Raw genomic sequence first — 20233 nt, 5'->3', positions numbered from 1 at the left:
GACGCAACCACCACGGCCATCTAAGATGGCTTGGCGCAAAGGATGACTCAAAGAGCAGCATACTTTTGATATTTAAAAAAAGGTCTACAAATTGTTTTTATTTCACAATAGTTAAAAAATAACAAAAACTCTGCGACAAAATGATCCCTCCCTCCTCCATAATATTTACCAACAACAAACAGCAGTTTGCTTGCAACCGTTTTTTCATCTCTTAACAAATTGAAATTGCTGCCTTGTGTTATAACCAAGAAGGTGTAACCTTCACAGAACGGAAGCGTGCCAAGACCATGCATTTGCAAATAAAACACGGCTCATTGACTCACAAAAAGAAACAGCGCAAGTTCAAGCATATAAACAGTGCTATTAGATCAATATTATCGGGTTATCTAGAATATGGGGGGATTTACTTATTATGCCAAGGGCGTGTAAAGCGCATTGGTACGGTTATTGTAAATGCGCTATATAAGAATTTGTTACTATTATAATTTTGAGTTGTGAAATATCAGCTGTGGCGTTGTAAGAAATTCAGAGTAGACAGCATAATACGCAGCAAGCATCCTATACAACTATTACTATTCTAGCTTTTGGTACTTTTGTGTTTGTAAAATTGTGTTCCTATACCCACAACTGGTTAAAGATTCACGCTGTGACAATTCCACATTTATTAACTACAACCAAAACCTTCATCACATCCAAACCATCTCCCCTTCTCTCTATCCGAGTAATTTACTAGAATCCAACTTTGGTAGTCCAAACACTCAATCTGTACAACTTAAATCAGTTCTCCACAAAGTTCAATTTGACTTGTTGGTGGTCGTGTGGTAACATGTTACCTCGTCATCTCTATCTATGCATGGTGTGTATATTTCCCCCTTTAGAAGAAAGCGTCTTTGAGATGCAAGTGTATTCATTAAAGGAACACGTTGCCTTGGATCGGACGAGTTGGTCTATAAAAAGCGTTGAAAAGATGTTTTAAAAGTAGCATACAATGATCCACACAAATTTACCTCGAAATTGCGTGGTTTTCCTTCTACTTAGCGAACTAACACAGTCGGCCATTTATGGGAGTCAAAAATTTGACTCCCATAAATGGCCGACCGTGCTAGTCGAAGAGGTAAAAGGCAAACCGTGCGATTTCGAGGCATGTTTGTGTGGATCATTGTATTCTACTTTTACAATATCTTTCTAACCATATGCATTTTATTAAAAACGGTAATAAACGCTTTTCAAAGACCAACTCGACCGATCCAAGGCAACGTGTTCCTTTAATGTTTTATTTATAAATAGCTTTGGAGTTTACGCACTCTTATGTTGGTCAAGCAACTTGGTTGGTTCACGTGGTATAATTACCAGATCGGTGAATAAGCGAATAATTATGGCTAAATTAATATATAATAAATAAGTCAGAATGATTTGTAAGTTTATGTATGCATGTAATGTCGAGTTATGCGAGAACAATCGATAGTTTCTCTGTGCGTGTTGTTTTTGAGTTTTTCATTAATTTTGCCCAAGACGTTGCCGCATGCACGCAAAAAGCTTAGATATAGGTAGTATTGAAGTCAAGACGGTAATTGTTAAGCGCGGTGTAGCTACGGGGACGGTTCACTCATCCTCGATCTCATGTGTGTGTGAGTCAGTAGAGCTGCCACGCACTACCTTATGGGTGGCAAAAAGGGCCAAAAGCTAAATAAAATAAAAACTAAATATATTTTTGAAAACTAACATAAAAAAACAAAAATCAAAGAACAGTGTTCCCCTATTATAAAGCTGTTATCGTATAATTAGAATAGCTCTTTGGGTTGAAACATGTGATTTCATGGAGCCCAAGTTGATGGAGCCATAATTAAAATTTAAAAAACTTTTATTTCACAGTTGACCGCCCCGCCTTTGCTTGCAGTGCTAGTGCATGAGTCGGGTCCATGCATGATGGGTTCATGTACATGTACATATACAGTCCATGCATGGTGGTGCAATAAAAACCAAAGATCGTACGATCAATGATAAAAACCTGTGCTTTCAGGGCTGATCATGTGTGTGCTATGGACCTGCAAGAAAGAAAATCTCTTGTAAATTCGGGAATTCCCCATGATATAATAGGGTTTTCAAGTACGCACAGCCTGCACTGGAACCCCCAATTTCATGGCTTATTACTGTGCGTATCAACGCTTGCGGAAGCCGGGAATTCTGCGCTTTTGTCAAGCGTGTTTCACAAGATAGCGGGGAATTTCGGCTCGTGCGCATTCGTACTCTACGTTAGCAGCTGCTCACCGTAAGCAAAGATCAACGCTTTGGAAAGTACGAAATTCTTTGCTTACGTCAAGCATTTTCACAGGTTAGCGGGGATTTTGGTTTTGTGCCCGTGCGCACTTCACGTTAGCATTTAGGGTTTATGGAAGGTGCAATGAAGTAAAACTTGTGCTGAAAGAATTGAAAGATTGTGTCACTGATGACTTGTGTTTTGTAAAAAGTTGTCGTGTAATCATGAGTGACAGAAGTGGTTATAGCCATGTGTTAACCAAGCAGGAATTCGATCGCGACTAGGAGCTACTTTCATAGTACGTAGGTTTAGTCGCACGATTAACCAAGTGGGTTGAATAGCAGTAGTCGCGACTCGACTAAAGCAATCAAAATCCGCAATTTCCCATGAGTTGTTCCAAAAGATATGGTTATTCCAAAAGATCTTATGTATTATGGTGGTGTGATAATACTTAAGAAGGACTTGTACAAGTCTACACTCATGCTTTTAATATTATGCTAGTAAGCCCATATGGTCAGTTCGTAAAAACTTTGTTCGTTGATTCTGAAATTTGTCCTTTACACAATTTATTTGTCCTTTACACAATTTTTGTCCTTTACACAATTTGTCTTTAGTTTGACGCCCTCAATGTTTTTTTAAAATTTTCAACGTAGCTTGTGCATTTTAGTTTACGTTGTTGTTTTATAGGTAAGAATTAATTTTTAAGAAAAAGTGTAAGTTTGTTAAAGAATAGGTTTTTTATTGTTTATTTAAAAACATTTCGTGTTATTATTTGTCATCAAGTCTATGATATAGGCTTCGTTTGAACATGCAGAAAGGTCGTGGAAACAACCGGCATGGTCGTCCCCCTCATAAACATTATCAATAACACTCAACAGTTTACTGGCCGCCATTTTGCACACCATCTCTTTCCAAATTGAAATAACTACCAGTATTACAATTAACCAAGGAGGTGCAACCTTCACAGAACGGAACTATGCCGAGATACTTTCAGTGGCAATAAAAACACGGGCCATCGAATCACAAAGAAATGTCGCAACGTGGAGTTCTCCCGTGCAGTGACAAAACAATCAATAGAAACTATTTGAAGTTTAAGAAATAGTGATATATGGTATATAAAAAAAAATTGTATATTATACATGTTGAACAAAATTACGATTTTGAGTTATGCCCCCCAAAACATGTGGCGTATAGTACAACATTTAGATGCGACGAAAATATTAAGAATTCGCGTGAAATTTATCAGTAAAATGTTTATCATAATGTATAGCTAAAAATATATTTATCGGCATCATACTCACACAGTCAAGTCTCCCCCCCCCCCCCCCCCTCCCCTGCCAAACAAAAAGAACAGGTATCGGATGATAAAACGAAAAATATTCTTTATCCACAATGCGAAGTTAACGTGAAATCATTGCGGTAAACGCTGCTAAAAGTGTAGGATATGAACGGCCTCTCTATCTAGCCAATGATTATGTTAGCACTGTGAAATCGTACTTTCTCGAGTTGAGTGAGAAAAATCATATGCATATCACTCGGGTACGACAAAAATAAAAAATGGAAAAAATGTGCAATCGTTTGCAGCACCCGCTGCCAAAACATAGGATTCGAACTGCCTCTAGCTACCGGGCAATCTCGCTATAGTCTGATTAGAATGACACTGCTCGAGAATTTCACAGGTCGTGGGTTCGAGTCCCATCCGAGTAATAATTTTTTGTGATTTTTTTCACGGAACTCGGGAAAGTACTGAGTAACTATAAAAAAGTATGTGATAACATAATGGTGTATATGGGTAAACCTAAATGAATACTCTTTATCCCCGATGCAAATTGCACATTGCAGTCCCCACTGCTAAGACGTAGGATTCGAACTGCCTCTACCTATACCGGAAAACCTCGGTGATTTAGTTGGTATGACCATGGAGGAAGAAAGAGAAGGAGCTCGAACGAAGGGACTTCAAAAGTAGAACCCTCGGTACCGCGGTCGTTTAACGACACCTCGTAATCACCCACATACCTCCACAGACAATGAGTGACCTGGCGTATGGAAGTGGTATTTGTCAAAATGAAGCTTTGTTCACTAAGATATGTGTTTTGATGAGTCGAATGTGAATAAACAGTTAACTAAGGTTCTAAAAAAATGATTTGATTTTATTTACAAACTAAAGAGTAGGCCCGACCAGAGAGGGCGTTGTTCGTGGCGTCAATCGAGGCGCGATATTAAAGAGAAAATGTGTAGTCTGGCCCCTTACACTTCGTCTGGGTAACTGATTGGTATGATGCGTATGCTGTGTGGCGTGTAGGACCTGCGTGTACACTAACTTGAGCAGGATTTCGATGAAAATGGCACATCACAACGAATTTAGACACGATTTTACTTTAGAAATTATACACACATACATACGTTGAAATTTGAATGCCTAGTAATTTTTACAAAAGTTATTGCCGTTATTTTCTAGGTGACTTTTTGGTGACCAAAATAATGGGAATGTCCAATACCAACGATGTACATACAAGGTAGTCGTTCACTGTACATACTTTTTGGAAGGTACAATACCCATCCAAAAGGCAACACCCCTATATGCTGTACAAACATGTGATTGCTATACCGTAGTTACAAATTGTGAAGTTTCATTGGTCGAGAACCAATCACGTGATGTGATACAAGAACGCATTAAAAATCAGTTTTGTTTTACCGGGGTACACATAGAGCTATTGATCGTTCCCACCGCTGGCCGATTTCCAGCGCTGTGTACGAAACAACCGCGGGTTCGAGGGAACAGTAGATTTGTTTCTTATTTGATCAGCGTCCCACCACTTAGCAATGATCTACGACAGTTCTTTAGAAATTGCAGTGCACCACCAACGCAACAACAACCCGAGTACCAAACAGACTACTATAAGTGCTCCAGCTATATCCAATAGATTCAACTGGAACCATGATAAGTTACCACGGTTTGACTGTAGGTGTTCATGCCCATGCGCCATCACATGCTCGATCCAGAAGACTGCCCTCTCCAGAGAGCGCTGTTGCGGGCTCCTGTATATTGCTGATGTCCGTTCGGCATTTTTCGTGTAGCTGTCAAGTAAATTTTTAAGAAAAAGGACGAGAAAAAGAGACGTTAATTTTTGCGTGTCACATCAGCTTGCTAGTGAAAATTTTCAGCTATATTGGGCAGGTTTCTCATACACGTATACACACATAGACGCAACCCCTCTCTAGGCAAGGTCTTTTATTGTTTAGTGTGTGTGTGCTCTTATACTTAGGTACTTTTAACAACGGACCAACGCTACCCCACATGGTTTGCTTTAGAGTAGTACCCCACAGAGAATTTTGCTGTTAGCACAAAAACTTGCTAACCATAGAAAATAATTATTGCTTAAAGGCAGTGGACACTGTTGGTAATTGTCAAAGACTAGCCTTCACATTTGGTGTATCTCAACATATGCATAAAATGACTAACCTGTGAAAATTTGAGCTCAATCGGTCATCGAAGTTGCGAGATAATAATGAAAGAAAAAAACACCCTTGTCACACGAAGTTGTGTGCATTTAGATGGTTGATTTCGAGACCTCAAGTTCTAAATCTGTGGTCTCGAAATCAAATTCGTGGAAAATTACTCCTTTCTCGAAAACTATGGCACTTCAGGGGGAGCCGTTTCTCACAATGTTTTATACCATCAACCTCTCCCCAATACTCATCACCAAGAAAGGATTTATGCTAATAATTATTTTGAGTAATTACCAATCGTGTCCACTGCCTTTAACAGAAACATGTTACCAGCCAAAATTCCATAATGTTTATATCCTTGCAACTATAGTGCCCAACACATTTTTGGCTTATTTAGCGACAAAAATAACTCCGCAGTTTTTTCTGCTTAACCCCCTTCATCAAAGCGTGCATTGCAATGGGCGCTTTTGGGGACACTAGGTGGAAACAGACTCACATAATGCCAAGAACTACGAAAACAATGAACATTTTCCTGGTAAGTCTGCTGTCACCTAGAGTTCCAAAGTCTCAAAATATTACCTTGGATCTGTAGCCACCTTCATGATTTTCTCGTACAGCGTATCGGTCGTAACCTCAAGGATGCCTCCGAAATGCTCTGCCATACCGCGACTGCGCAGACGAAACATATTGTCCAGCTGGTCAGCAAATAGTGGTATGCCAACCAATGGTACCCCGTGATAAATTGCCTCATAGGCCCCGTTCGCCCCACCGTGGTAGACGAACATTTTGGTCTTGTTGTGTCCTTTGGGGAGAGAGATAGAAAAGGTATGATAAGCCCGTCTCAGTCCTGATGAAATAGGTGCTGCGTTCGTTTAAAATCTCGTGCATTTTTTTTATGTAATAGGTGCTACCACACCTATTAACGTTGCGGTACCCGCTCCTTAAAACACTGCTGAAGAGTTGCAAGGGTCGTGGGTTCGAATCTAAACCGAGTAGTATGCCTTATATTTTGTTCACAGAACTCGGAAAGTACTGAGTACACAGTGATTACACACAATGGTTTAAGGGAACCCACCACCCCCCCCCCTCAAAAAAAAAAAAAAAAAAAAAAAAAAAACGGACCTTCTTCAGAGCGGAAAACAGGTACAAACAAATACATATCAATTTATAGAAAAAGAGAGGGGAAGGGATTAAGTGAAGGATCCTGAAAGAAGCGGGAAAATTATAGCCAATCAAAGTTTCATTTTCAGTTTTATATTATATTCACACCCGTTGTTTCATCACTGTATAAATTAACTTACCCAATAAGTCATTCTGAGGGATCCATTTAGCCAAGAGCGTGTTGTTACCCAACGTAGCAGGTTGCCGTTCGCCCATGTATTTCCAAATTACTCGAAATGGTAACCTAGCCAGGGCACCAGCGATCATGTCGGCCATTTTGTCGTCCATGTGGTTGACGAGGGTGCTGAAAGAAAACACAAGCACGCCCTGATCGCCCGATCCTTGCATAAATGCTTCAAGTTCCTTGGAAATAACAAATTTATACATTAAAATTACGCAAAAGCATGTCAAGAATTGACTCGTGACATCACATTGACGTCATCAAAACGACTTTTAGAGGTATTGGAACAATATAAGCGTGCAGATTTTGTACTCACGGCGCACTTTGATTGACCAATGACCAACATCCTTTTGAAGTCTGGGCGGGGGCGCCCTACTCAAAGAGTTACGTCATAGATACCGTTATGTTTTCTGTGGTCACGCGGTTGTTAGACCCCCATTTTCCAAATACAGCCCACCCTGTATTTTCCCATTATGGGTTTCTTTTAATCTGCTTTTTGTCTTTCTTTGAACGGAATGGCGTCTAATCGCAAGTTGTGGCAATTCATCTCAATGTAAAGCTCTGAGCAAGGCCAATGTTTACCGCCACCTAGCGTAAAAAACCCAATCATCAGACAAAATTTGCTCGTCCCCAGCGCGTTGCCTTAAAACCGTCCTGGGTAGACCTACAGGCCGCTGGGGCCGAGCGAACAGACGAAACATCCTTCTGTTAGCCTAAACATTTGACGTCACACTTCGAGGCTCGTGAATTACGCCCAACAATGGGTGCGTTCGTTTAGCTTCCCTGGGTCGACCCCTGTGTGTGGCGGTTTTTGTTTCCAGGACGAACGTGGGTAATTATCTGCACACGTTCGTCCTGGAAAAAGAACGCCACACACCGGGGTCGACCCAGGGAAGCTAAACGAACACACCCAACAGAGAGGTTTCACAAGTCTACGGATACACATACAGATACCGATACGTCGACACTTTGTACGTATCTGTATCATCTGTTTCCGCACGCTTGAGATCCACGCTGCATGCATCACTAACTTGACACTGCGCAGCTGCCAAGCGTTACCCCCTGACCAATCAAAACACAGATATAGAAATCTACGTCACTGCACGTTTATCCAATGAAATCATTGTATCCAATTAACTCACTGATTTTGTAAAACCAGGGGACCAGTCTACTACATTATCACCTTAAAGATGCTATGTCAGATTTTTGGCCGATTTGACCCAAAAATTTTGACTTAAAATTCAATAGGTATTTTTATGGGGGTCGATAAAGTTACAAGCTTTCATTTGAGCCATTGCTCGAAAAAGGCCGCCAATTATTAGTAGCAGTGAAATAAAGTGCTCAAAATTAGTTTTTGTCGGGATCCCGACAATATATCACGTGACCAATTCTTATGTGTTTTATAAGAAACGTTTTAAATTTTTGTCATGGTTTCTGACCATTAAAAGTAAAAGTTAAACCTTTTTTTCGTAAGAGCGGGTGATACTCTTTGAAATACCATTCACTCAGAACAAAATATTTTTTAATGTTTGGGGCCAAAAATCTGATATAGCATCTTTAAGAGTTTACCTGGGAAAGAGGTTGAGCTTCTCTCGTCAACACCCCTCCGCAGAGCACGATGTTCGGCTGCAGGGGTCGAGGGTACTCAAACAGAAAGTCCTGATTTACAATGTAAAGAGAGGCACCCGCCATGATCTCGCGGTTGGAAAGGCTCGACCGATTCCCCCACATATCTCTAATCACGTCTAAATTTGTCAGACTGATGACATCGTATATGAGCAGTGAGAAAAGGTGCATGAGGAAGTTCTTCACCCTTTGAAGGAACGGCATGGAGTCCGTGTAGTGCGTCATGAACTCCGGAACGTAACTCAGGGGCGAGGGGCTGTTCGCCCAGCGGGTGTACCGGGTGCCAAGTAAGGTCGAGATGACCACGTTAACGTAAGGAAGACGTAACATATCGTGAGCGTACACGGCACACCATGGGGTGAAAGTATCACATACCACCAGGTCAAAGTTCAACGTAAGCAGGCGTTCTTTGACATCTTTCAGCTCTGCGTACCTCTTTTGAAAGCCCTTGTCAAAAATACGCTTCCTCAGAGCCGATATTTCAGGATCGTTGGGCAGGAGACCGAGCCACATCTTTGCATACCATGTGAAGGACGAGAGCTCACCGGTGAGACTCAACTTTCCGAAAATAGCTGTGGTGGCGGCTTCTTCTTCCGCCGTTACTCCGCAGTCGTAGATTTCAAAATGAAAAATGTCGTGCTTCGTTGTGTCGACTTGTGTCAGCATACACTCACCAAGAAGGACTGTTACGTTGTGGCCTTTCCCAGCCAGTTCTTTGCCTTAAAATACAAATATCAAAACACAGTATTATATACATTAAAAACTAATGCAACAAAAGGTAACAACGTTGAAACACAAACGAGCAAAAACTGTACCCTTGACCCTTTTGTCAAACTCTTTCAAACTATATTATGCGTTGAAGCGAATTTCGTATTTTGAGTTGTGTTTATACAACGCTTACGTTTAGGTTGGTAAGTTCCGCAGGATGTTAAAGGAACACGTTGCCTTCAGATTTCACAAAATTTCACGTTTGAGGGTGTTCCTTATACTTATTAAGAGTTGTTCTTGCAATAAAACACATTTAATGTGTTGTAATTAGTGAATGGTAATTAAAAAAAACAAACACTGACCTCTGACCCCGAAACATGGCCCGCGAAATATATACGTTTTTCAAGCCGTCAAAACGATCGTCCGTTTATGCGCGATGCACAGCAGTTAGGCTGGCGCCGTAGCCAATGGCCCGGTAAACCTACCAGATGAACACGAGGTAACATACCGTTCTCTACCATACGACGTTGTGTGAAATGTAAACACACCATTTTGCTGTCAAAATGGATCGCCGAAAAACACAGATTCAGCTCATTGCTCAACGCAAAGAGATGATTGAAGACACGCCCAAAAAGAAGGAACGGACACCTCGCCAATCAGGGTAAGAATAATGTAGTGGGACATGGACTAGCCGACGAGAGAGAGAGAACGGACCGTGATTGTTTATACCCAATGCAATGTTATTGTTAGTTATTATTGTGGACATGACACGTAAATTCACAGCCATGACAGCCGCAACACTGAGTTGTGAGAGTACATAAATGTACATGTACTATGACTAGTTTACATGTAATTTTGTAGATCTATTCACTTGGTGCATAGATGGGGGGTGGGGATTTGAATCGAGTGTCCAGCGTCCTAATGACTTGGCATAATTTACCCGAATTTACTTTGATGCTACAATTAAAAGAGCCGTTTATCTGGCTGGGAAGGGGAGGACTTTTGTAAAAATTGTAGAAGTGCATTTTAAAAATACTAAATAGTACAGATTTATTAAATGTTTTTTTGTATATTTTTAACAGTTTACCCAAAATATTGTACCCAAGTCAACTCGTACCCAAGTCAGCCCGAATTCTTTCAAAGAAGTGTGACCTTTCAAACAATAAAAAATAAAATTGTCGAGAACTAATAAGTTATATCAATGGTTATGAATTTCTTGTTGAAGGTACTATGTGAGCAGATGCCAGGACTTGGCGTAAACATCTTGGAGACCTCATCAAACCCAACCAAGCTGGTGTGTTTGTACCAACTGTAGGGAGATGCCAACACAACAGGAGAGGTCATGCTGCAAACAAAGGCCGGATGAATGCTTCTCAAACTTGGCAGTAAGAGACTGATTATTTCATACTGTCAATGGCATATATCGTTGCGGTACCCGCTGCCAAAACATAGGATTCGAACTGCCTCTAGCTGCCGGGCAACCTCGGTAGTCTAGTTGGTAAGACACTGCTCTAGAATTGCAAGGGTCGTGGGTTCGAATCCCACCCGAGTAACATGCCTGTGATATTTTCACAGGACTCGGGAAAGTACTGAGTATACAGTGCTAACACACATCGGTGTATGGGTAACAACCAAAATTAATATAATATACACATGTACTGTCAAAGCAGTCCAGTTTTGTTACATGATATTTTGATCTGTCCGCCCCCCCCCCCAAAAAAAAGGACACAAAGTAAATATGTTAACAAACATTTAATAAGGAAACACAAATTTAAGCTTTCATTCATTGTAGTTACTTGTAAACAGCCTCCTTCGCCAACGTTGCATTACCAAAAAACTATACACTGAACAGCCACATCCCAAATTTTAATAACATCATGTCTTTGACCAGCAGCCGATTTCACAAAACTTTACGCAACTGCGTAAGTCCACTTGTGCAACGTTTATGGAGCAACTTGCGCCATTAAAATTGCGCAAGTGGACTCAAGCAGTTGCGTAAAGTTTCGTGAAATCGGCTGCAGGTAGGTAATATTTGCAAAAATGTCACTTTAATGAATCAACATCAAGTGCATGGGTTTTATATTCCATATACATGTACAAATAACCAATTTTTATTTTGTTAATTGTTTCAAAAATGTTTGTGTTTATATTTGAAAAGATCTTGAGGCACCTTGTTCTGGACCACCATTAGAGTTGGCACGACATCACAGGAATGACATGTACACCAGGGGAGCATGATGTACACAACAAATGACTTTGCCACCCAGCCAGCCTTCACAGACAACATGTGTCGTGTCAGAATGGTACTGGAAATAGAGTAACACTACCTAGTTACTGTTTGTAAAATCAGGGATATATTTCCAGATAGTTTCAACTTTCATGTACACATGATTTATGCAAAACAGGTTTTACAAATGGCAATATTTCCTGTTTTCAACAAGTAGATTCTTATTCCTAAATTAACACATAATGTCAATATTTCAACTTATTATTATTTTCTTTTGCACATTACTTATGTCAACAAATCATTGAATGTGATGTGAGCAGAGTTTGTTTTCATCACGACGACATAATATGATTAAGTTTAATTTGAAGTACATGGCCAATTGTTTATACGATCATCATATTTATTGTATTATTTATTTGAGATTTCGATATTTTGTAACAACAAACACACTAGAACAAATACAAAAACATAAACAATCTGTATTCAAATAAATTTATCTGAAATATCTTTATTCTGTATTCATAAAGAGACATGGATCATAGATGCAACAAGTTTGATAAACACAGTGCCATTTCAAATTTTTAACCTTAACCCTTGCAAGTATATTTTGATTTCAACCACATGCCTGTTATGAAATGCATGGTCAGAATGATGTTTTAGAACTAGTCATATTGTTGACTAGCGTTGACTAGCAGACCATGTTGGTTCAAATAAGTAAAAGTTTTAAAGGAAAACCACCCAATTTCAAGTCCTACTTGTGTTGATCATTCTATTCTACTTTTAAAACATCCTTTCTAACCATATGCATTTTACAACCAAATCACTTGATCTAAGGCATTGGTCTCTCTAAAGGGACTTTATACCTTAGATGTTGGTAATTACTAATTTGTGATCATAAAACTCACTTGATAAAGTCTACATGATGAGAGGCATGTCAAAGAGCTTGTTTCTATACTGCAATGGTGTTTTTCTTTCACTGTTTCTTGCAGCTTATATTGCCAAATTTAGCCCAAGTTGTCACAGGTTTATTATTTTATGCATAAATATTGAGGAGATACACCAACTATTACTAAGGATACTGCATGGGACTATAGTGTTCTTTGGCAAAGGACAAATTTAATTAATGTTTGCAAATACATCGTGTACTGCTGTGAATTGTAAAAACATTCAATAAATTGTCCATATTTATTTATAAAGTTCCTATAAATTTGTGACAAAGATTCTCTTTGATTACATACAAACTCTAGAACTTGCCAATAATGCTAATAATGCACTGACCTTATATCTTATGCACACCTGTACAGACAATTTTGTAGCCAAATTGTGGAAAGTTACATGGAAATTAAATTTAAGAAGTGGAAAATGTGGATTTGTGTTTTGCTACAAGTTCTTCTGTTGGTAGTAGTGGGGGTGGTGGTATTGGGGGGGGATGGCGGCTGCGGGTAGAGGCCATTCTTGCACCATTAGCGGTAAGCCTGGGCGACTAGTGTCGCACTCCAACTATTGAATCCTGAGTCGAGTCGCGACTATTGTTTTCAACTATTCGGTTAAACGTGCTACAAAAATAGTTTTAAAAAAATTGCGTCTACCTGTTTGGTGAACCAATTTAGTCGCTCATGACTATTCATGACAACATAATTTACTTACAGAACACAGTCAGACATCAGTGACACAAATCTTCAATCTTTTCCGCTTGAATTAGACTATATTGTGCTTGCGGCACACATTGCCACAGTGCATCGTGATAGTTAAAATTTTGTTGCGACTAGTGTCGTAGTCGCAACTATTGGATGGAGGTGCGACTAGTCGATTAGTAATTTTCACTGGTCGCCCAGGCCTAATTAGCAGAGTTTTCCTGTCCAGCGAAGAAGCTGGTTGTCATCTAACCGTGCTTGGAAAACTTCTTTGATGTACGTGTACTCTTTCTTGTCCATACCGGCTTCAATAATCACATCACCACCCAACTTTCACTGTGACCTGGGAATCAAGTATCAATACAAAAATGTTACAAAATAATAAAATTGTTCCCCGTTTCTGATTTTGTTTTGTAATTTTTGAAAAGAGTTCTTCTAGACTATGGCCCTTTTCGAAACCACGGCTTTGGCTTTGGATTCAGCTCGGGCTAGCTTGGCCCCGCAGATGTTTGGACAATACTGAGCGTGCTTTGCGTAGGGATTCAGACAAGGGGACGGAGTCTGAAGCCGAATCCATAGCCGATGCCGTGGTTTTGAAAAGGACCTATGGAAGCTTCATTTTTGTGGACAAGAGTATTAATTTATTTTAGCTTTCCTTGCCAACTACCATTTGCAGTATGTGCTCCCTGTTCAGATGCATCGCACAGTAAATTTTGCTGTCAAATGATTCTGAGCAATGTAAACAGGAGCTACCTCAAATAGTACTGTCCAAGACCAAGGTTAAGGAATTACATCCCCATAATAGACATAAACATTATTTTATCTATAAAATAATGAATGTATACCCCGAAGAAAGGATCATGTTGGCAAATAAGACAAGTGACATCATCTATCCTATGGCGATGGACAAGTATTAGTAATAGACACCACTGTCCTGTTGCCCTGTGACTCTACATACGTACATGCAAACAGCATAGAGAAAGGACAGAGAAGTAAAGTCCCTGTAATTTTGTATCTAAAAACGAACTGTGGGGTATAGGCCTATGTGACTCGCAATTGCATACTATACTTACGCGGTAAACACGGTAAACGCCTCTGACATGTCTGAGCAGATGTTTTATTGAGAGGATGAATTCTCTAGCTGTAGTTTTGGTATGGGAGGTCATGACACGTCCATTTTCAACTCCACTCGCTAGTTAGTATACGGGTACTAGACATTTTTTCGTGTACAAAGTAATCGCATTACTAGACTGGCCCCGCTAAAATCCTACACCGTACGAGCAAGAACCGTTCACTGCGTCTGGGGAGGTCTGGCCGCGGGGGATGATGGCCCGCTGGACGGCAGCCGCTCGGCCCCGGGACGTGAGCTGAACTTGCTGCTTAGATAGATTAATAAAAAGCTAATTCAACGTAGGCCCTTTTATTTTTGTTCATGAACTGTTTTTTTTTTTTGGAGTAACCATGGAGGAAGAGATAGATACAAATGGGTTCGTAAAATTGTTAATAATTGCTCAGTCGTATAGTTCAACGGCTGCGACTGGAAATAAGACTAGTGAATTTGGCGGCCATTTATGGGAGTCAAAATCTTGACCCCCATAAATGGCAGAGCGTTTTGTTTCGAGAAAGTTAACAAAAGTGAAGCAATTCTAAGGCATGTTTGTGTAGATCATTATATTCTACTTTTTTAACATCTTTCCAACCGTAATCATTTTACATCAAACGCTTGTCATAGCCCAAAAACGCCCAACAAAGCGCAGCCCGAAGGCAACGTGTTCCTTTAAGCTAAGGGCGCTTGATTGTTGGTGGAGTGTGCATCGGACACAAAAGTGCTATCATCAAAAAACATTGGAGAACTGAAAGTGCTAAAGACATAAACAAAAAAAAACTGGAACTCAATTGGTGCTAGACATGGTGCAGGAACAAACTATGGGCTAACTGCTAAAAATAATGGCTTGATGCAACACCACAACTGGGAGCGAGTTCCAAAGTCTAGCGAGTTCCTACATGTTTTTTTATAGGCAACGATATAATGTAGTGTTGTTAAATAATTATACTCAAAACTTCTGGGTCAGAAAAAGCGCAAAAAACAACAACCAAGCAAACAAGCAAACACCCCACAAACAAACAAACAATGATGTTGAAGCAAAATTTGAACTTCTCACCTATGACGCTCAGAGTCTGGAAATGATTCGGAGAAAACATTGAATCCACTACCAGTATGTTTTTGCTGTCTGCGCACGGCATATTGTTCATGCAGGTCATCACCATGGCAACGAGAAGTAATCGCTGACCCCAAGGGGAACCATACCCAGATTGACTTCCGGTCATAGCTTTCGTACTTGCGGGTCTGAAAAAATAATAATACAACAAATCTTAACTTTTCAAAAAAATATGGTGTTTTTTTTACTGCCGAGTCAAAAGCTCAAATTGGGCTCCATCCATCGGGACCCAATTTCATATAACAGCTTAGCGGCAGATTTTTGCTTAATGTGCTATTTCCATGCATAGCCCTGCTAACCGTAAGCACACGAAAGGGCATGCCAATATCATTCCGGTCCTTACTGCATGAAATGAATGACGTAACATAGAACTCCATTTTGAACGCGCAAGATGGATGGCCGCCCAATGTTCATGCTAATCTGTGAAATACGTTTATGCTTGCATTGCACTTTGAAAACGAACCGTGTCAAAAGCAAGTCATATGAGTTGTTTGTGTTCTTTCTTTGTTTCTTTGAAAAGGCAAGTATTTTGACGCGATTCCATTTCTAATGAACCATTAAAGACACTGGACACTATTGGAAATTGTCAAAAAACAGTCTTATTACTTGGTGTTTTTTTAACATATAAAGCATAAAATAGCAAACCTGTAAAGATACGATATTGAGCTCAATTGGTCGGCGAAGTTGCGAGATAAATATGAAAGCAAAAACAACCTTGTCACACGAAGTTGTGTGCTTTCAGATGCTTGATTTCGAGACCTCAAAATCTAATTCTGATGTCTCGAAATCAAATTCGTGGACAATTACTCCTTTCTCGAAAACTATGGCACTTCAGGGGAGCCGTTTCTCACAATGTTTTATGCCAGTTTTATGGCTCTGCTTACCGCCGAATTCTGCGCTTACGAACACGATTCCCCGCTTACGTGCAAGCGCCGAATTTTTGCGCTAGCCTTATATGCGTAGAATGCCTATTAACGTGGAGGGCGCACGCGCAGAAGCCAAAATTCGCCGCTAACCCGTGAAATAGGCTTGCCGTAAGCACATAAGTCCCAAGTGCCGATTCTGTGCTTACGGTAAGCAGAGCCATGAAATTGGGCCCAGTATTCAAGGCAACCGTCACCATCCCATACATCGGCCACGCATCACACCAACTTCAACGCATTTTCAGCCAAGTGCAAGTCAAGACCTTCCATTCAGCACCCAACAAGATACAAGCATCTTCAAACACACAAGGATAAACAAGACACTCAAGGCAAGCCCGGCGTTTACCGCATTCCCTGCAAATGCGGTAAAGTCTACATCGGGGAGACCGGCCGCAACATATCTACCAGAATCAATGAACATCAAGCACACTAGGACACAAATTAGCGATCATCAAACACTCACCCACACGAACAAGATCATCTCATCAAATGGAAACAAGCCAAGCTCATCGCTTCAGTCAAGTGCTGGCACCAATGCCGAGTAAAGGAGGCAATCGAGATCAAGGCTCACAACACAGTTCCACAATATTAAGACATCGGATTCTCAATGAGGAGTCGAAATCGGGGAGCCATCAGTTCGCGCGAGAGCAGTGAGTTCGCGCGAGAGCAGTGATCTCGCGAGACCACTATCTCAGCGCGTGGGGCCGATTTAACGACTTGTCCACAAGTCTACATATAAAGTAGATTTGCTGGTTGGTTTTGTATAAGGTTGACATGAAACTACTTGTTTTTAATAAAGCTTGTTTTTTTAGCTATATAGGCCTGTATTACAAAAATGCAGGAATGTGCTTTCTTTATTTTGTTGTAAAATACTATACTTAAAAACTGACTTGGTAACAAACATTGAGAGCTGTTGATAGTATAAAACATTGTGGGTACCGACTCCCTCTGAAGTAATGTAGTTTTTGAGAAAGAGGTAATTTCTCACTAAAATCATAAAAGACTTCTAGCTAGAAGTCTTTTATTCTTATCATAAAGCACACAATTTCGTCCAACAAGGGTGTTTTTTCTTTCATCATTTTCTTGCAACTTCGATGACCAATTGAGCCCAAATTTTCACAGGCTTGTTATTTTATGGTTATGATGGGATACACCAAGTGGGAAGACTGGTCTTTGACAATTACCAAACGTGTACCTTCCGTGTACCTTAACATGTTTTCTTAAAGGCAGTGGACACTATTGGTAATTACTCAAAATAATATTATCATCATAAAACCTTACTTGATTACGAGTAATGGGGAGAGGTTGATGGTATAAAACATTGTGAGAAACAGCTCCCTCTGAAATGACGTAGTTTTCGAGAAAGAAGTAATTTTCCACGAATTTGATTTCGAGACCTCAAGTTTAGAATTTGAGGTCTCGAAATCAAGCATCAGAAAGCACACAACTTCGTGACACAAGGGTTTTTTCTTCTTTCATTAATATCTCACAAATTCGACGACCGATTGAGCTCAAATTTTCACAGGTTTGTTGTTTTATGCATATGTTGAGATACACCAACTGTGAAGACTAGTCTTTGACAATTACCAATAGTGTCCACTGTCTTTAAATCATGGTGAAATAGAGAAATCCATGAATTCCAGTCAAATCCATGCACTTTACTAAGATTTCAATCAATTTGACAGAAAAGATGCTCATCTATAGCGATAACAAAAATCTGGAAATTGCCAATAAATTAATAAAATAAATTGAATGTTGTAAAGCGCCAAAATCTACCAAAATGAGGTGCTCAAGGTGCACAAGAGTAAATCCTCACACAGTAAAGGAATGCAGACAAACAAGCCGTTGGCCTAATACAACCAAGCCAGTTTTCAAATTTATCTTGAAAGTATCAACATTGAAATTTATTACGAATTTGAAGTGGAAGTCATTTCAGAGTCTGGGACCATGCATGCGATCCGAATGACCTATCGCCCTATATGATTTCCTACTCTTGGGAACATGTAACAAGCAACAGTAGAATATCTAAGAGAACGTACAGTATTAAAGAAAAAAGTGGTTATTTTGACACTTACCTGTCTTGAAATAAACTCTTTATTGGTGGCCGTGCCTTTCAGTTGCTTTCCTGATCCACTTAACTAAAGTAGAAGTACCGGCCCAGGGACAGTTTTTTTCCGAGCTGAGAAGTCTCCCAAATTCCGAAAAAATATTCTCCGCGGTAGTAGAATAATATAAAGCAAGACAACTTCTCAAATGAACACCTAGCTATAGTAGATACACACTTGGTGTTACCGCAAACCAAAATTATACCACTTTGCAATACCTCACATACTTCGCACTGAATCATCCAACCAGCAAAATAAAATTAATGTTAATACGAAGGCCAGTTCCTTATAATAATATAACAGATATCAAGGCAGAATTGATTTACCTGGTCTAACCATACTCTCAAAAGAAACCTATTTTCGTATAGGAGAATACTGGATTTATCAAACAGAAACTATGATTAAAAACAATGTCACAATTTTCAACTTTATAAAAAGGGCGTCGTTTTGAGTTAAAAGTGTTATTTTATCGAAAGTACAACCGCTTTATGGTCCATCTGTACGAGTCTTGCCATGTCTTTGTAGCTGTTTTTTCTATACCCATCTCAGGTCACGTGATCCCAACATTTGTAGCGTAATCAGCTATTGGGAAACAATGTTTGGCATTGAGGTTCAACTGATCTAGGCCAAAAATTTAGTTTACCGTCCAAGATTCCGTTTAATTACTAAGCTAGTAAACAGCAGCTTAATACCAAACACAATCAATGTATATGGCAAGCTATGTTCGTGCTTAACAAAATTAACTATTACCTTACTCAAAATAATTAGCATAAAATTAACAAGCAATGGAGAGCTGTTGATAGTATAAAACATTGTGAGAAACGGCTCCCTCTGAAGTAACGTACGCAGTTTTCGAGAAAGAAGTAATTTTCACTTAAATATTTGAATTTGATTTCGAGACCTCAGAATTAGATTCTGAGGTCCCGAAATCAAGCATCTGATCTGAAAGCACACAACTTCGTGTGACAAGGGTGTTTTTTTTTTCTTCCGTTAATATCTCGCAACTACGGACGACCAATATTGACCTATAATTTTTGCATGTTTGTTATTTTGTGCATTATGAGTAACTGTAAATATAAATGTTAATAGTAAATTGCGGGTACAATCATGGGTAAAAAAACTCCTTTGAAGGGGTGGTGGCCGCTCTGGTGGCACACAGTATTCCAGCATTCTCCTGAAAACGAGCAGAGTATACTGTTTGAAACGTCGAGACCAAACCGGCTCTTTTCAGAGCCACCACTCCTTCAAAAGAGATTTTACCCATGGCTGTACCCGCAAGTTTACTATTAATATTTATAGTTACTCATAATGCACAAAATAACATACCTGCGAAAATGAGAGACTTTAAATAATGTGTTGAATATTATTATCGCCATTAATTTACACATGACGACCCCTGACATCCAAAAAGCTGAAATCATTGTAGCGCCCTCTTGTGGCAAAATAGTACCTTCACCTACCTACCTAAGGCCGATGGGTTTAAGAATGCAATCAACCATTTTATTCTATGGGTTATAGTTAGTGTTGACGGCGCGAATTTCACAGTAAAAAATACCGATGATGAAAACATACCACCACAGGATGCTATCTATTTGACAGCGTCCGTCGTTGGCGTTGGCAACATCAGTTTGTTGAAGTGATAATTTCCTGATTTGATTGGTCATCGGATGAGGCTCCGAGGCTCAAATCAAGGTATTTATTGTGGTTACAACGTGGGCTTTGTTATTTTATTAATAATGACC

The 20233-nt window shown here is 39.8% G+C and overlaps 2 protein-coding genes and 2 long non-coding RNA genes across 5 annotated transcripts in view; 2 read left to right on the top strand and 2 right to left on the bottom strand.

Annotated features, from left to right (window-relative positions):
- Nucleotides 1-3614: 3614 nt before the first annotated feature.
- On the bottom strand, nt 3615-18650 carry LOC139952399 (UDP-glucuronosyltransferase 2C1-like). 2 transcript variants are annotated; one of them, XM_071951515.1, is made up of 6 exons: nt 18462-18650; nt 15407-15591; nt 8619-9394; nt 7009-7231; nt 6287-6509; nt 3615-5335 (listed from the first exon to the last, which is right to left on the bottom strand). In XM_071951515.1, the coding sequence occupies exons 2-6, from the start codon at nt 15570-15572 to the stop codon at nt 5086-5088; spliced, it is 1638 nt and encodes a 545-aa protein (XP_071807616.1). In that variant the 5' UTR covers nt 15573-15591; nt 18462-18650; the 3' UTR covers nt 3615-5085. The 2 variants fall into 2 exon arrangements, with proteins under 2 accessions (XP_071807616.1, XP_071807615.1); XM_071951514.1 differs by lacking the exon at nt 18462-18650 and adding an exon at nt 16850-17006.
- On the top strand, nt 9895-11908 carry LOC139952400 (uncharacterized). Its single transcript, XR_011787889.1, has 3 exons — nt 9895-10044; nt 10609-10768; nt 11542-11908. It is a non-coding gene; the product is annotated as an uncharacterized lncRNA (long non-coding RNA).
- Nucleotides 12099-15015, bottom strand: LOC139952401 (uncharacterized). Its single transcript, XR_011787890.1, has 2 exons — nt 14318-15015; nt 12099-13587 (listed from the first exon to the last, which is right to left on the bottom strand). It is a non-coding gene; the product is annotated as an uncharacterized lncRNA (long non-coding RNA).
- Nucleotides 18651-20171: 1521 nt separating the features above from the next.
- Nucleotides 20172-20233, top strand: part of LOC139952274 (coiled-coil and C2 domain-containing protein 2A-like) — a 43832-nt gene continuing 43770 nt past the window's right edge. Inside the window, 1 exon segment of the mRNA XM_071951354.1 lies at nt 20172-20183. The gene's annotated coding sequence lies outside the window, so the exon portion shown is untranslated.

Source organism: Asterias amurensis, chromosome 20, assembly GCF_032118995.1.
Source record: "Asterias amurensis chromosome 20, ASM3211899v1".
NCBI lineage: Eukaryota > Metazoa > Echinodermata > Asteroidea > Forcipulatida > Asteriidae > Asterias > Asterias amurensis.
The sequence above is the reverse complement of the archived record's forward strand: the minus strand, read 5'-3'. Positions and strand labels throughout refer to the sequence as shown.

Excerpts from the sequence above, each read along its gene's own strand:
- LOC139952399 (XM_071951515.1), bottom strand. The coding sequence starts at position 15,572 with ATGACCGGAAGTCAATCTGGGTATGGTTCCCCTTGGGGTCAGCGATTA. Across the intron at positions 7,232-8,618 it reads AAGCTCAACCTCTTTCCCAG|GAACTTGAAGCATTTATGCA; the intron begins GTAAACTCTTAA and ends GTTATTTCCAAG. Across the intron at positions 6,510-7,008 it reads CCCTCAGAATGACTTATTGG|GACACAACAAGACCAAAATG; the intron begins GTAAGTTAATTT and ends CTCTCCCCAAAG.